Source organism: Haemorhous mexicanus, chromosome 2 (genome assembly GCF_027477595.1).
Source record: "Haemorhous mexicanus isolate bHaeMex1 chromosome 2, bHaeMex1.pri, whole genome shotgun sequence".
Classification (NCBI taxonomy): domain Eukaryota; kingdom Metazoa; phylum Chordata; class Aves; order Passeriformes; family Fringillidae; genus Haemorhous; species Haemorhous mexicanus.
The window spans coordinates 33,675,304-33,689,872 of NC_082342.1; the positions used below are offsets into that span (position 1 = coordinate 33,675,304).

Consider the following 14,569-nt stretch of genomic DNA (forward strand, 5'->3'; position numbering starts at 1 on the left):
GATCCTTAAAGGTTCCATAGAACCCAAACCATTCTGTGATTCTAGGACTTTACCTCTCCAGCTTAGATATGGGGGGAAAAAAGAGATACAGAAACAAGAGTACAGAGAATATCTTCATTGGTCAGATTTGGTATTTTATCTGGTCTAAGATTTCAGAATTTGTTCAGCAAAACCAGTACAGCTAGAGGACATTTTGTGTGTGACTCAACAAAAAGCAAACAGCTCTGCTCAAGGAGACAAAGGACATTGAATCTCAGGCTATCTGTCTTCCATTTCCTGTACCTTCCTCCTGGAGAAGTCCATCTCTTTTCAGCCAGAGGCTGCTGGAACCACTCAGAGAGAAGAGGACACAAGAAACCCAGAGCTGCTCCAATGAGCCTGAGCCTCCCTGTGTTCCCTGAGCCACCACATGCACTGGGGATGCTGGACAAAGCTCATTTCACTTGCACACGCATGGTCCCACCCCACACAGTGAAGTTGTGTCAGAGCTCCCCACCCTTCCCAGCATAGCCAGAGCTGTTCCCAGCTCCCTGCTGAGCTCCCAGCTTTACTCAGGACAGGGGTATTTCCATCACACAATTACTGCTGCAGCTTCACAAATTCGATGGTGCTTCGTAGTTGGTATGACATCATTCCAGTTCTTGAGGGTCCCTTCAGGCAAATGCATTACAGTACAGTTCTCATCATGGCCATCACTTGGCTCTCCTTTTCGCCAGAACCTGGGACAGAGACAGGCTTGTTACACCCCAGTGCCCACTGTAGAGCACTGCAGGAAAAGTCCACAGTGGGATGCAAGACTTGAAGGGAAGAGACAGAAATTCCCAATGCGGATTCATGGACTGAAGCAGTGCCCTTCCTCCCACTCCATATCCCACTGGCACCAGTGACACATGGAAACCTGCCTCCCTCCTACAGCCTTCCAGCACAACAGGGCCCTGCTTCATCCTGCTGGGGGCAACTGATCACCACCACTCACCCCAGGCACCTCACACCCAGCACAGACCTGGGTCAGCCTTAAGGACAAGTCTGTTCTCCAGAAGAAGGCACAGCAAGGAGCGTCCTGGTGCTCTCTCTTCCGTTGTCCCCTCTCTTTCCCTGCATTCCAGCACTGGCCATTTTGTTCACATAAGTGCTGTGAAGGCTAGGCAAGAACTGTCAGCAATTAAGGGCTCTTGCCGATGCAAGATGCAGCTTTTTCTATGCTGACAGCAATGATTTCCATGTCACAGGTAATTAATTCATAACCAATACCCCGCACAGATGGGGCCATGTGAACCGGGTATACTACGAAGCCCTCTCCTGCTGTATCTTTGATCTCCAAAAAGGCAGTGGGATCACAACTCCCTCTCATGCACCACCTAAACCTCTCACATCTCTCCTAGTTTGTTTCCCTACTAGGAGTCACACCAAACACTCCTCATGCATAGATACTCACGCTGCTGTCACACTGTATGGAGTCTTGTCCACCCACTGCCACTGATCCCCCTTCTCAAACAGACCAATGTATAAATTCTCTCTTTTCACATCTTGATTTTGCTGCTTGAAGAGGAATTCCTGGCAATCAGAGAGTGCATTGTCCATGAGTGGCAAGACTGAGCACAGGGAGGCATCAGGAATCCCCGTGGGGTAGGGCTGGTGGCAGAGGTGGGCTGGTGCTGCAGAGGTGCAGACAGGACCTTGCCCCTCCCCTGCAGGACACGGGAGGGGCTCTGAGTCCCCTCCAGGGCCCAGCACTGTGGCTCTGCCTGCTGGGTCCTTCTCTCTGGGTCCCTGTGCACTTACCTGCTCTGCCCTGCTGGTGATCACCACCAGATGGGAGCCCATCCCAGTGCAGTTCTCTGCACTCTCAGCACAGTTCATCTTATCAGTGGACAGGAAATAGCAGCTTCCTTGAAACCTTCTCCAGCCCTTTGGGCAGCACGTCCAGCCTCGGTCTGTGCAGGGAGAGGACAGAGAGATGCAGGCTGCTAACAAGAGGTGGTGATTGCAGAGATCCAGGCCTTCCAGGGACAGTGCTCATTTCCTCCTCAGTGACTTTTCCTGACAGAAAGGGCTTGAAAAAACAGGGATAGTGCAGACATTTCTTCCCACTGCTCAGGAGTAGCACCAGTGAGCTTTGTGTACCCAAAGCCATGGTAATCCTTGTAAAGGGATCTCAAGTCTCTCCAAAGTTTTCTTGGGGATGTGGTTTGACCTGCCCTGGCACAGCCTCCTTGAGGGGTTCCCTTAGCCCCAGGGAAGAGGGGACATGGGGAGTACTGACCTGTGCCTTGTGGCCCCGCTGAGTCGCACTCCCACTGCGAGAAGTGCTGCTGCAGGGCTGAGGGCTGCTCACTGCTGTGGCAGAAGGGAAGCACTGCAAAGGGAGAGGAAAGGCAGCAGGATTAGCCCTTGCTCCCAGCTCCTCACACAGCACCTCTGGCCCCTTGACTCTCCTTCCACCATTTCCCCAGCCAGCATGGTCCCAGCTGTCACCTCTCCTGGCCCACACCAGTGGCACAGCTGCCCTCCCAGCCAGAAAGAGCCCCTCTTCCAAGCCAGACAGCAGAGGGACCCCTGGAAGCACATGCCACTGGGGACATGCCACACCCACGGCAGGAGTGAGCCCTCCCAAGCACAGCCACTCTGCCATGCACAGACCCACAGCCCAGCTGCCAGTCTACAAAGCAGCCTCTCCTTGTCACCCTTTGTCTCTTCCTCAACCACACAGCAACAGCACTTGGGGGAGTCACCCTCAGCTGGGCCTGTTCCATCAGCAACACACAGTGCAGGAGAAGGGAATCACTTACAGCTGGAGCTGCTGAAACCAGGGTGCAGCATAAATCCCTAGGACTTACTAGCTCCACTTTGTGGGGAGTAATGCACTCTTGGTGACAGGCCACAGCCACAATCCCAAGCACTTCCTAGTAACTCAGACACTGATCAGGAGAATGGATTAGGAGCTGATCAGGGTGTGCTTAACAATCCAGATGCCTGTTTTCATCAATCATTTAATTTAGAACTATTTTCACTGATGAGCAGAACAGTCCCAGTGGCTCCAGTGCCTGATGAGTGAATTGCTGTAATGGAGGAAGGCTCCGAGGAGATGGGCAAGGACAATGCCTGGCTGAGCACTCCCATTGCCAGTAAAAGTGACCTTACCCCTACCCAAAGATAAAGGATGAGAAGAAATTTGGCCTTTAATTTTGTTCAGCTGAGGGAATTTAGCAGCTGTGGAAGTGTTCATTTCCTCAGAGATCTAAAAGAGGGCAGCGTCTTCCTCAGCTAGCTAAACCAGCACAGGACAAGTGGGTACCTTAGTCCAAAATGGTGTTAGAAACTGAATGACTAACAAAACCTACCTGAAGAAAGCAATGGGCCTGAGTTGGCTTTAACTCCCCTATTTTCTCTTAGTATTTGGGGACATTCATTGTCTTGATGTGCAGCATATTGCAGAACTATATCCTGTTTGGGCTCCTCATAACAAGAAGGATATTGAAGTGTTGGAGCATGTCCAGAGAAGGGCAGTGGAGCTCAGGATGAGTCTGAAGCGCAAATCCTATGAGGAGCAGCTAAAGGAACTGGTGGTGTTTATCCTGAAGAAAAGGATGCTCATGGGTGACCCTAATGCTCTCTACAACTCCCTGAAAGGAGTTTGTAGCCAGGTGGGGGTCAACCTCTTCTCCCAGGTAACAACCAACAGAACAAGAGGATATGGTCTGAAGTTGTGCCAGGAAAGATTTAGATGGGATATTAGTAAAAGCTCCTTCACTGAAAGGCGGCTAAGCATTGTAACAGGCTGCCCAGAGAAGTGTTTGAGTCACCATTCCCAGTAGTGCTCAAAAGACAAGTAGATGTGGCACCTGGGGACATGGATTAGTGATGGGCTTGGCAGTGGTTGGTTGTCGCTATAGGACACGCAACAACACGAGCGCACGCACTGCTGCTCTCAAGGTGAAGAAAAAGGGAAGGTTCTTTTCTGACTCCAACATTTATAGTTTCCCAAAAATGACAGTGGATTGGAGGGTGAAAGTGTCACCTCTCCAATGGCACTGAACAAACTAACAGTTCATCAAATTTCTCTTCCTCTATAAAAGAATGCAAAATAATAAGTTATTTACAAAAAGTGGGTGAGAAAGTTCATTACAAGAATGTAAATACCAGAAAGCTTAGAAAATCTTTAAAAAATCAGGCTGGCAGTTGGTTAGCAGTTTAACTACACCACCTGACCTGTCTTTTCCAACATTAATGATTCTATGATTCCATGCTTGTATAACCAGCAATTAAAATCATGTTTGTATTGTGATCCACCTGTGCATTGCAGTGGCCACTCTCTGCTACATGCAGTTTGTACTGGTTTTTCATTTAAATGCTGCATTGCTATGCTAAACCAAAATCCTGTGAGGCATCAACTAACTTGGATAAGTAAAATTTCACTAATATATTAAACCTTCCATGTGTATCAGAAGGTATCAGGTGCTAACATCCAGGTCTAAAACTCCCCAGCCACTCGCCTGAGTACTGTGAAAGGTTATAGATTTGGGAACAAAGCAATACAAACATCTGGGACTCAGACGCTAAGGGCAGCACAAGGAAAGGCAGTGATTTAGGCAGTGAGAAGAAGCCTCTTCCAGAATGCGTCGTAGTTATTAACAACTTGTGCAAGCATGCCATGAATTATCTTTAAAAGAAAATGAGAATGAAACAGTGATCACAATCTTTACAAACAGCATGTCCAGGAATAACCTCTATGAACTATTCTGCAATCAACGCTAAAAAGTTGTGAGAGTTAATTAACTGTGCTATGCAGTTAATCCTGGAGATGCCAGGACTGTGAGAAGCCATTTTTTCCACTAGCACTCAAAACATATCCAAGTACCTTAGAGAGCCTAAGTGCAGATTCAGCTGCTTGTATAGGCACTTGTGTTTCTATCTCCACTTTTCCCACCTGTCAAATGTAACTGAGTTCTTTTTGTGGGGAATGAAGGTAGAGAAATTGTTTCACAGTTCCAAAAAGGCCATGCACGATTGGAATGTACAATCTGGGCACACTGATGAGGCCTCAGGGTAAACAGTGGAAGATTTGGAGGATGTATGCAGACATTTACAAAGTCAGGGCAGGAAAACCTGAGACCTTACACAAAGCCCAGACAACCATGAAGCATGGTTTCTCTACTTTTCTCCCAGCACGCCCCCCAGACCTCTCCCTTGTTATCTCCTTGCACATACTCACCAAGGAGGACAACAACAAGGGCAATGCACACCAAGAGAAGCAGCACTGAGATCAACCATGGCAGCCAGAGTGGGTACTTCTGGGGATGTTGCTCAGGCTTCTTTGTCTCAGGAGGTCCTAAAAGTGACAGAAACACACCAAACAAAACAGCACAGTCAACTATGGGTCTGTCAGTCCACAGTCCACATACCAAGGACGTACTACTCAAGGGAGAGCTCCTCAAAAGAAAAAAAAAAAAAATTCATTTCTGACGTGGAAGTTACAAGGTCTGGGAGAAAGACAGACTGGGACAGAGCAGGGAATGTCTGTGGTTTCTGGAGGAAAGTCCAATTCAGTGAGTGTGTTCCCAGCCCAGTCAGTGAGCCAACAATGATAATTGTTGGTGTTTGGGGGTGAGCCCTTCACAGGGTCTCAAAAACTACAGTGAAACAACGTCTTTTAGATTGAGCCCAAAGCTGCTAAATGCAACATTGCTTAAACCGTGATACTTAGGACGTAAGGGAAGATTTCATGTTGACTTCTTCCCAGAAAACTTTTTCTGCCTCCTTCAGTTCCATTAGCTTTTTGAACTTCCTGTGCAGAAGATTGGTGTAATCTGAGTGAGGATGGGAGACAAAAATGTTCTAGACTATGATGGCACATCATCATTGGAAGAATGAAACACATATTTTTCCTTCCATCTCTACTTCCCGAGTCAGGATTCAAAGATTTGCTGTAATAAAACTAGTTTGTGCTAAGCTGGATATTTGGGGAGAACAGAGGCCTGTGTCCAGCAGCCTGAGTAAAGTACTCAGATTAAGATTTGCCAGGACCTCACTTTTATCTAGAGGGATATTGCTAGTACTGAGGAGGTTTGGGAGCAGGCAGGAGAGTGGGTCACAGGAAAGAAGAAGCAAACACGCATTAGGGGATTGTTCTAGCTTGTGGCAGGTACACAAGCCAGGGCAAATAGGAGGGGAAAGAGACAGCAGAACTCACTGCAGGACAGGAGTAAAGAAGCTTTGGGAGAGACTACTATTAAAGATAAGATTTAGAGAGCCTTCATTGATTGTTCAGCATGAAGCTCCCAGGTCTATCAGCAGCCAAGTGTGCCTGCCAGACATGCCTAGTAAGCAAGACTGTAAGAAACCTGCTCTTTGTGGAAACCTTCTGACTACTTCCCAAAGGCTTGGGAGAGACTGCTACAGCAGGGGAAAAGGCATCATTTTTCATTATCTGGAGAGAAAATATGTGGACAGACAAGGTCCAGGTTTCCCTGGCCAAAAAAAGTTTTTCTAATAATGTTTTTCTTTCTTTTGCCTTAGTGAAAACAAGGAGCCACCTCAAGATCTGGAGTCAAACCACCGATTTCAGAAATAGCTCTAACCAGTCCAACTAATTTTTTTTTTCATATGCAGCACATCCAGATACTGTTCAACCTGTGCCCAGTCAGACCTGAGCATCCCACACTCACACCCAGGTGGCACAGGGAGCACTGCATGCTGTGCACCTCAGCAACATGACTGAAGTGCAGTAATCTTGAGCACATTCGGGGGGTTGAACTCCCTGCAAAATTCTTTCCACAGCTGGTCTGTGCTCTGTAACATGTCCAGCATGATCACAACACAACAGACTTGATGTCTTTGGAATAATCATTTGGAACACAATGGGGAACTTCCACCACCCCCACCTCACCACAGTGGAAATGCTAACTACATCCAGAGCCAAGTAATCTTGGTGCACTGAAAACAGTGAGCTTTCAAGACAGACAGGACTATGTACACTATTTAATTCCATGATTCATGCCTCAGAGCAAGCAAGGAATAACCTGGAGCTGATGCCCGCTCTGTTTGGGGTTGTAAAACTGAGATAAAGCTGTAAATAGGCAAGCTATTATATATCCTTAGGCAGGAGTAATTATTTATTTCATTTTATTAAAAATGTTGTTCATTGATTTATGCACACATACATTTCCTGCCCTGGAACCTGCTGTTGTGTAGGGTCCTGCATGTCAGACAGAAGCAGTGAGCCTTACACAGAACATCTCTATGGGTTTCTTCTTGTGGAATAATGACTACAGAGTACATATTAACCAGAATATGCCTTAAATTTGCACGAAGTCTAGTAAAACAACCATTTTACCACTGTAATTTTTAATAGGAAAAAAACATTTGTTTGTTTGGTGTGTTAAATGTTTTTCAGGACGGGCAGACACCAATAACAGATTTGGATCTCCCACCAGATCTTAAATAATTCTTCTTCTGTATATTTCAGAGTGTTTAAGTTTTGGGCCTCTCTTCTCCAAGGACCATTTCTCAGTCAGCCAATGGACAATGGGTGGGGCTATGTTTCTGCAGACAGTACCACTTCTCATGAAGCTGCAGAGTACAACTGATTGCTCTATTATAAGCAGACATGTCGATTCTCCTATCCTCTCCACAAGCAGCAATCTATAGTCTCACTCAGAGGCAAGAGCAGCCAGGATTTGGGCTTATTTTCTGGTTTGGGAGCCCCTCCACCTTTGTGACAGATCAGATTGTTTGTAATAAACCACAGTCTCTACTGTTGGTACTCAGCATGGTCCAAAAATGACTCTTTCAAAACTACACAACATGTAGGGTACTGAGGGAGCACAAACAAGCTCCTTAATGAATGCTCTTTTGAAACCTACTGTTTGTGCCCCAGTCATTCTTGTTCATGTTGCAACTCCCATTCGTGTTTCGTCTTGGAGACGTTCCTCAAGACTCTTATTTCAAAACTCCTCCAGTCTCCTGATCATTTAGCTCCTTTTTCCCACCATTCCATCAAGATCAGGTAGGAACCAAAGTCAGAGAAGGAAAAAACTTCATTCCCTCTTCTTTAGCCCTGCTCCCTCCAGCTCCCTTTCTCCCAAATAACCCATTCATTCCTTACCTTTGACCACGGGAGCCGGCGATTCATTTTTGAACTTCACCTCAGCATAGGTGACTTCTGATGCCATTTAATCACAGTGTGACCCTGTCCTTAGTTTTGCCACGTCAAAGTTGGGCCTTTTAGCTCCTTGTTTCCAGAGGGTGACAGGAATAGGTTACTGAGCCTTTCCCATACATTCATTCACCCTCTACCCATCAAAGAAGTCTGTGCTGAACACTGGAAGCACTGGTGATAACCCAAGAATTCCTGGGAGCTCAGAAATGCTCAAGAGATCTTCAGTTTCTTAGCCCAGGAAATCAGTCCTGGCACCATGGAAGATTTTGAGACATAAAAGAAAAATGAGAACCTAACAACTGAAAAGGAAGTTGCACTCCTTCCCCATATCAGATTCTCAGCTGATTGGCTTCCTTTTCAAGACATGTATAGGTTTTTTTCCTCTTTTTAACTTTCTTAACTATCTTCCCATATTTTCATGTGTTTCTTTGTCTGTTAGTAATTCTACAATTGCCCTCACATTTGCAGCTATCACAGGTCCTAGCCCAGTTTAACCTGCAGTCCAGAACAAAATGCATTCTGCCCTATTTGCCCCTTGTGGTTAAGCTGCATTTGCTGCATCAAATGTCACAGATATGTCTCATTCTTCAAAGTCAGCCCCAGCTGGAAGCTAGCACTAGAACAAATCTCAGACTAGGAGAAGTTCCTGTAGAAGTGAGACTGGGGAGTTGCAGCCTTAGAGCAATAAAAATAATCAGAAGGTTGATATATCCATGAAGAAACAGAAGGATCAGGTGGGAGTCAGAGAGGAGAACAAGCAAAGTGGAATTTTAAAAAATGTATGTTGATGGTCTGAGAGATTATTGGGAAGAGTACACACAAAAACTTTTCTATTAAAACCTGATTCACAGCCTGTGGAAGTTCAGAGCACTGCTTGCTTCAGGCTCCATTTCAGAAAAGGAACTTGAAAAGGGATGGTTTACATTTTTCTTCCACTTTTCCAACACTGTCATTTATCTCCCTTATCTGCTTTCTGGTAAAAACCTCTGATAGTATCTTGAGCAAAACGTCAGTGCTTAGTCTGATTTGAAGCTGGAGCAGATCTAGAAGAGACAAGGGAAATAGCTGCTGAGATACATTCTAAATTAGAAAGACTTCTGGGAGCAGATGCCAATAAGTCAGGCAGGGTGAGGAGGGTTCAGTCAGCAGACAGGACTAAGGTCTGTGCTGTAAGTGACCTTCAAAGACTCTTCTGCAGCCCATCTGCCATGGACAAGGACATCTTTCACTACATCAGGCTGCTCAAAGCCCCTTCTAACCTGGCCCTAAACATTTTCAATTAAGGGAATTCTGCAGCTTCTCCTGGCAATCTGTTTCAGCATCTCAGCACCCTCATTGTAAAGGATTTCTTCCTTATATCTAATCTAGATCTGGCTTCTTCAGTTTAAACCTATGACCTCTCATCCTATCACTACCAGTTCCATTAAAAGGTTTCTCTCCCTCTTTCTTATAAGCCCCCTGTAAAAGCCTGAAAAAAGCAACAACAAGGTCTCCCAAAACAACCAGAAGGAAGAAGCTGGTTAGTTTAGCTAGCTGGAATTCCCTTAAGGCAGAGCAGAATGAGATGCTCACAGGACATGCAGAGAGCACAGAGGATAACCAGAGCAGAGTTGGAGCTGAGATAGGACAGTAGAAGGAAGAATATGCACCAGACAACAGAGAAGAACAATGTGGCAGAAGGTAAAGGGAATCTGAACACAGTTTATGGATAATTGTCCCTAAGCAGAGTGAGGCAGTAACTGGATGTCTTTAGCAAGGATCCTCTTTGTGTCTTGTGTGTCCTGACTTCTCCTTTAGGTATTGTGTGCAAAGAGGGTGACTTTCACACAAGAATAAGAACAGCTACAGGAGAGAAACTTGGTCCCTCAAGCAAGCATGCTGCCTGCTTCTTTTTCCAACATCCTTCCAGCACTATCCTTTGTCTTCAGTCTTGGCCCTCTCACTGGAATATAGTCTCCCTAAGTCTCTGCTGAAATCTAGTTAAGCCTCAAAATTCTTGTTGAGAATTCAGAGCAATCCTCTGCATGCTTCCCCCTGTCCCCACCCAATGAAGCCTCAGCAGATTCAGCCTTATGGGAAAAAGGCTTACTTCCTTGCAGGGTTTCAAGATTTCCACTGTGAAGAAACAGGAAACACAACCAGCAGCCAGAGAAGGAAGTTACAGAGCAGTGTCATGAGATTTTTCCACTGAAACACATCTCCAAACACAGCCGAAGCATTTCAAATGCAAATTCAGGCTCTACCTGCTCTTTTTATTAGATTACATTAGACTGCACTAAAACATCAGAGACAGCTCAGTTCTTGTCAGCCATCAGAGTTGTTGCTTGTTATCAAAATTCAATCCTGAATCATACTTCCACGGGATGCAGTGCTGAGCCAAGGTGTAACAACAATCACATGATATTCCTGAAAAATTTGTCCTTTGAATTTCATATACACTGATGGCATGTAAATGAGTGGGAGATAGAAACAACTGGACCCTGCAGTTAGTTGTGGTGCTGAAAAAAATAATAACAAAAAAAAAAAAAAAAAAAAAATCTTGCTTAAAACCCCCCCAAACTCATGCTTTGCTTCCTTGCATTCTCACTGCTCTTCCTCAGAAAATCCATTTCCCCTCTTCCTGTGTTCTGCTCACTCCCTTGTCCTCCCACAATACCTGTGTTTCCCCACAGATGTCTTTCAGCTCAGCCCTACCCCACACTGCCAAGTGCCTCCCATGCTCTCAGCCCCCATGTGCCTCACAAGCCCCAGCTCCTTTCTGGGACTCTCACAGTTCTGCTTTCCCTCCTTACTCGTGCTCCAGCTCCTGGTTGCTCTGCAAGCTCCATGGCTACCCTTTGTCCCTGACCCAAAGAGAAGGCAGCAGAGGCACTAATGCTCTTTCTCCCCTACCTGTCAGTGAGGTTTCAATAAGGTGCTTTCTGCAAGCCTTTCACCCCACAGCCACCATTATCCAATTTAGCAAGCAGGTCCATGTGAGAGGAAACTGTGCCATTGCACATGCCTTACGCTTCTTTAGAAAATCCAGCTGAACCTGAGGAGTTAAATTCAAGTTTATAGGCAAAAGCAGGACTGGAATCCTAAAGCTGTAACCCCACATATTCCAAAAGAAATCCCATTTTTAAATTGGCCACAGCTGTGGTGGAAGCTGCAGAGAAGTGACACACTTCTTACAAGCCAGTTTGAACACAGAGGGACAGCTGAGAGAATTGAGCAGAAGGCTGTGAGTCATCACAAGTGACATGGAGGTTACACAGGGACATCACAGTGGCCACCTAGACCCTCTTTAGAAGATTTGACAAAAGGCAAAATGAAGCTGACATGACTAAAATAATTTCCCAAAGGGATTATCAATATGCATTTTTCAACAAGCTGACCTTGCAGCCCAAAGAGGAAAATTGAAATGAGTGTGACCTCCAGTAAATGCAAAACCATAACAAAGCAAAGGTGTCAGAACTTCCTTGGACCCTTTATATTTGATATACTGCCTGGAGGGCAGCTGAAGAGCAGGGTATAAAATAAGCAGTGAGAGAGAACAGAGAGAACATCAAAACAAAGCTAAATTAACTATTTGTCACAATGGACTAAATTGGTGAAATTCACACACAAGAACCCTGGTTTGTAGAGGACTGAACCAAAGGATCTGTCAAAACTGATTGTGTAAACTGTATGGAATTAGCAGGCCTGGGCAAGACGGTCCCAGAGGTTCTCAGGAAATTTAAAGGTGAAACAGTTGCTAATCAGTGGGTCACCCTTTGCCTTAAACTATCTTTTAATCAGCAAATCTCAGACTGGCAGGGAACATATCAAAGAAGGAGAAGGGGAGAAGTCTCAGGGAGATTTAGGAAGTTAAAGATTTGACATCTCTAGTGGTCAGGTTAATATACCAAAAGAATTAACGGATGGACGTGTGTAAATATGATGGACTTTGGGGAGAGTCAATATAACTCTTGTAGGGAAATCCTGCCTGTTGTGGGTCGGCCTACAATTCTGGCATCACCTGCTCTTATGGCACTCGTATCTAGCACAGACTTCCAAGTCACTTAGATAAAAAGCCTAAACCAAATCCAGGCTTCATATCCCTGCACCTGGGTGAGAAGAGCATCAGAAGTGATTATATGCCACCTTCTTGGTCCTCCCTCTCCACATCACCTTGCTCCTTTTCAGGGATTAAGGCTATGGAGCAGAGCAGCCAAGGCAAGAGCATAAAAAGGCACTGGAACACGGAAAATGGGGACCCAAGGCCTGACACTGAGCAGTAATAAGGGATGTATGATAACAAATTGAAGGGATTCAGGCAGCCAGAGTTCCTTGAGAGCTCCCGAAGGATTTGGCTGGTCAGAGAGAGCCTAGCAATAGGTGATCCCATTGTGTACCCTGCTGCATAGAACTGGTTAGGGAAGGGAGGGGAGGGGTAGGATGCTGCAGTTCATACTGCTCCAGGACACAGTGTGGGAGCACAGCAGCCTCCTGGGATCTGAGAGAAAGGCACCATATGCCCTTCTCAGCCAAGGCTGACACTGGCCAGAGCTGCAGGGAGAAGAGACCTCCTCTGGAAGGCAGTCAACCCCTCCAATGATAGAAGGTGAACATACAGGCTCCATACAGGTTGCTAAGAGACCAAGGAAAAAAATGGCTTCTATGGAGCTGTGAAAGCACAGGAAAAAGACATTTGAGCATCCAGGAGTGAAGAGGAAACAGGGAAGTAGTTAATGGACAGTGGGAAAGGGGAGTGAGAGCCATGAGTGGGATGGATTAAACAGAAGGTAGCACTGTAGAGCCACACAAGTTTCTGGCAGGTGGCAGCACCTCACCACAGGCAGGCCTGAGTCGGCAGAAAGGCAACGCTATGGTTACAGTACCATGCACCACACAGGGGAACGAAAGAAAAGTAGGAATGATAAAAAGAAATGTTCCTCCCCAAAATAGCTTGTGCATTTCTGCCCTGGCCACATCCCTGCCAAGTTTTAGTAAGTGCTGAGGGCTTCAAGCAAAAGAGATCATAAAAGGTCCCAAAGTTACCTGAACTGAGGGAGCTCAAACTCAATGCGAATTGGGAAAGTCATGTGCTCACTCTAATGTGATGATAGGTTACCAAAATCCCTCAGGTGTAAGAGAAGGAATAAGAGAAGGAAGAACATGATCCAGAGAATTTTCAAAGAGACAATAAACCCCAACCTGCCTCTTTACATGTAGCATTAACAGAGGATTTTCTTCAGAAGAGCAAAAATATGTTTTATTTATTTATTTCCCCCAGTTAACCAAATCAAAGCCAACAGAGGGCATATTCACATGTAGTTACCTCAGAGCTTTGTTTTATGCCATTACTGGGAACATTGCACTTTTGTCTCCTTCCTCTTTTAGATCTGAGTCATAAGTCTCAAGGCTATGTTGGAGATCAGAACCACATACTGCAGTTGCTTGCCACAGCACCATATCTGATTTCTGGGCCAGATCCAAGTCCTGGTCAGACCCCAGTGGGCTGTTTTCAGAGGTGGGGCTGTGGAGTTCATCTTCTTAGAGTGGCCATATGGAATTCACACACACAAGTTACGGCCACAAAACACCTCTCCACAGAAGCAATTCTTCATGCTTCATTTCTAGTTCTAAGGACTGCACAGATCTCCACAGCCTTGAATTCTGTTTGGCTACTCTCTGCCCAGTGAGTTAAATGCATGTGATCTCCCTTTCTTGAAGGAGGAATGGGGGGAATAGAAAGAAAAGCAAAAAAATGGAAAACAACCACAGTCACCAAGCAACGATGGAGCTGTCACATAAGTTCACCCAGACTCATGCTGTAACCTTAGGGTCACTCTTATTGGAACTTAAACCGTTTCCCTCCACATCCTCTGCATGCATGTAAGTGGAATGCAATAAAAAACATTCTCCATAGGGAGGTTCTGGGGTGAGCTGTACTGGTTAGGCTGTCCCAGCAGGTAGAACTGGAATAGGAGCACAAACCTCCATGGCCCTGCAGAACTCCCTCACCCCCTCCTGTCCTCAAGGGTGGATTGATCAGGAAGACTGCAAGTGGCCTGTGCTGCCCCTTACCCTATAGCCAAGGTGGCCCTGCAGGCCAATTGCAGCCTCCCAGCCCAACTTGTGACAGCCAGCAGCAAGGTGATAGGACATCACCTGCCTCTGGGTGTCTAGTCAGAACAGGACAAAGCAAAAGCCATCTAGAAACAGCCATAGAAAGCTGAACTAAATCCAGGGAGTACTGTCAGCTCAACCAAACACTCCTTGGCGCGTCATCAATGAAACATGATGGGAAAGTTTTAATGCCAGGCAGGGAGGCCCCAAGCTTTGGGGTTCAACCATATGCAGGAACCTCCTCATGACACAGATGTCAATGCTGTCAGAGGGGGAAAGGCAATTTTTTTTGGAAGAACACAATCTCCAAGTGCCTGT

General features: G+C 46.0%; 1 protein-coding gene across 1 annotated transcript; it reads right to left on the reverse strand.

The window, feature by feature from the left end:
- Nucleotides 1-100: 100 nt before the first annotated feature.
- LOC132323295 (C-type lectin domain family 6 member A-like) lies at nucleotides 101-8,476 on the reverse strand. The gene is made up of 6 exons (XM_059838335.1): nucleotides 8,105-8,476; nucleotides 5,213-5,329; nucleotides 2,264-2,356; nucleotides 1,783-1,934; nucleotides 1,436-1,554; nucleotides 101-719 (listed from the first exon to the last, which is right to left on the reverse strand). The coding sequence occupies exons 1-6, from the start codon at nucleotides 8,169-8,171 to the stop codon at nucleotides 572-574; spliced, it is 696 nt and encodes a 231-aa protein (XP_059694318.1). The 5' UTR covers nucleotides 8,172-8,476; the 3' UTR covers nucleotides 101-571.
- Between the last annotated feature and the right edge of the window lie 6,093 nt (nucleotides 8,477-14,569).

Bases quoted from the DNA above. Each gene is read 5' to 3' on its own strand.
- LOC132323295 (XM_059838335.1), bottom strand. From the start codon at position 8,171: ATGGCATCAGAAGTCACCTATGCTGAGGTGAAGTTCAAAAATGAATCG. The intron at 2,357-5,212 runs GTGAGTATGTGC...CTCCCTTTGCAG, and splicing joins CCTTGTTGTTGTCCTCCTTG to TGCTTCCCTTCTGCCACAGC. The intron at 1,935-2,263 runs GTCAGTACTCCC...CTCCCTGCACAG, and splicing joins AGCGGGGCCACAAGGCACAG to ACCGAGGCTGGACGTGCTGC.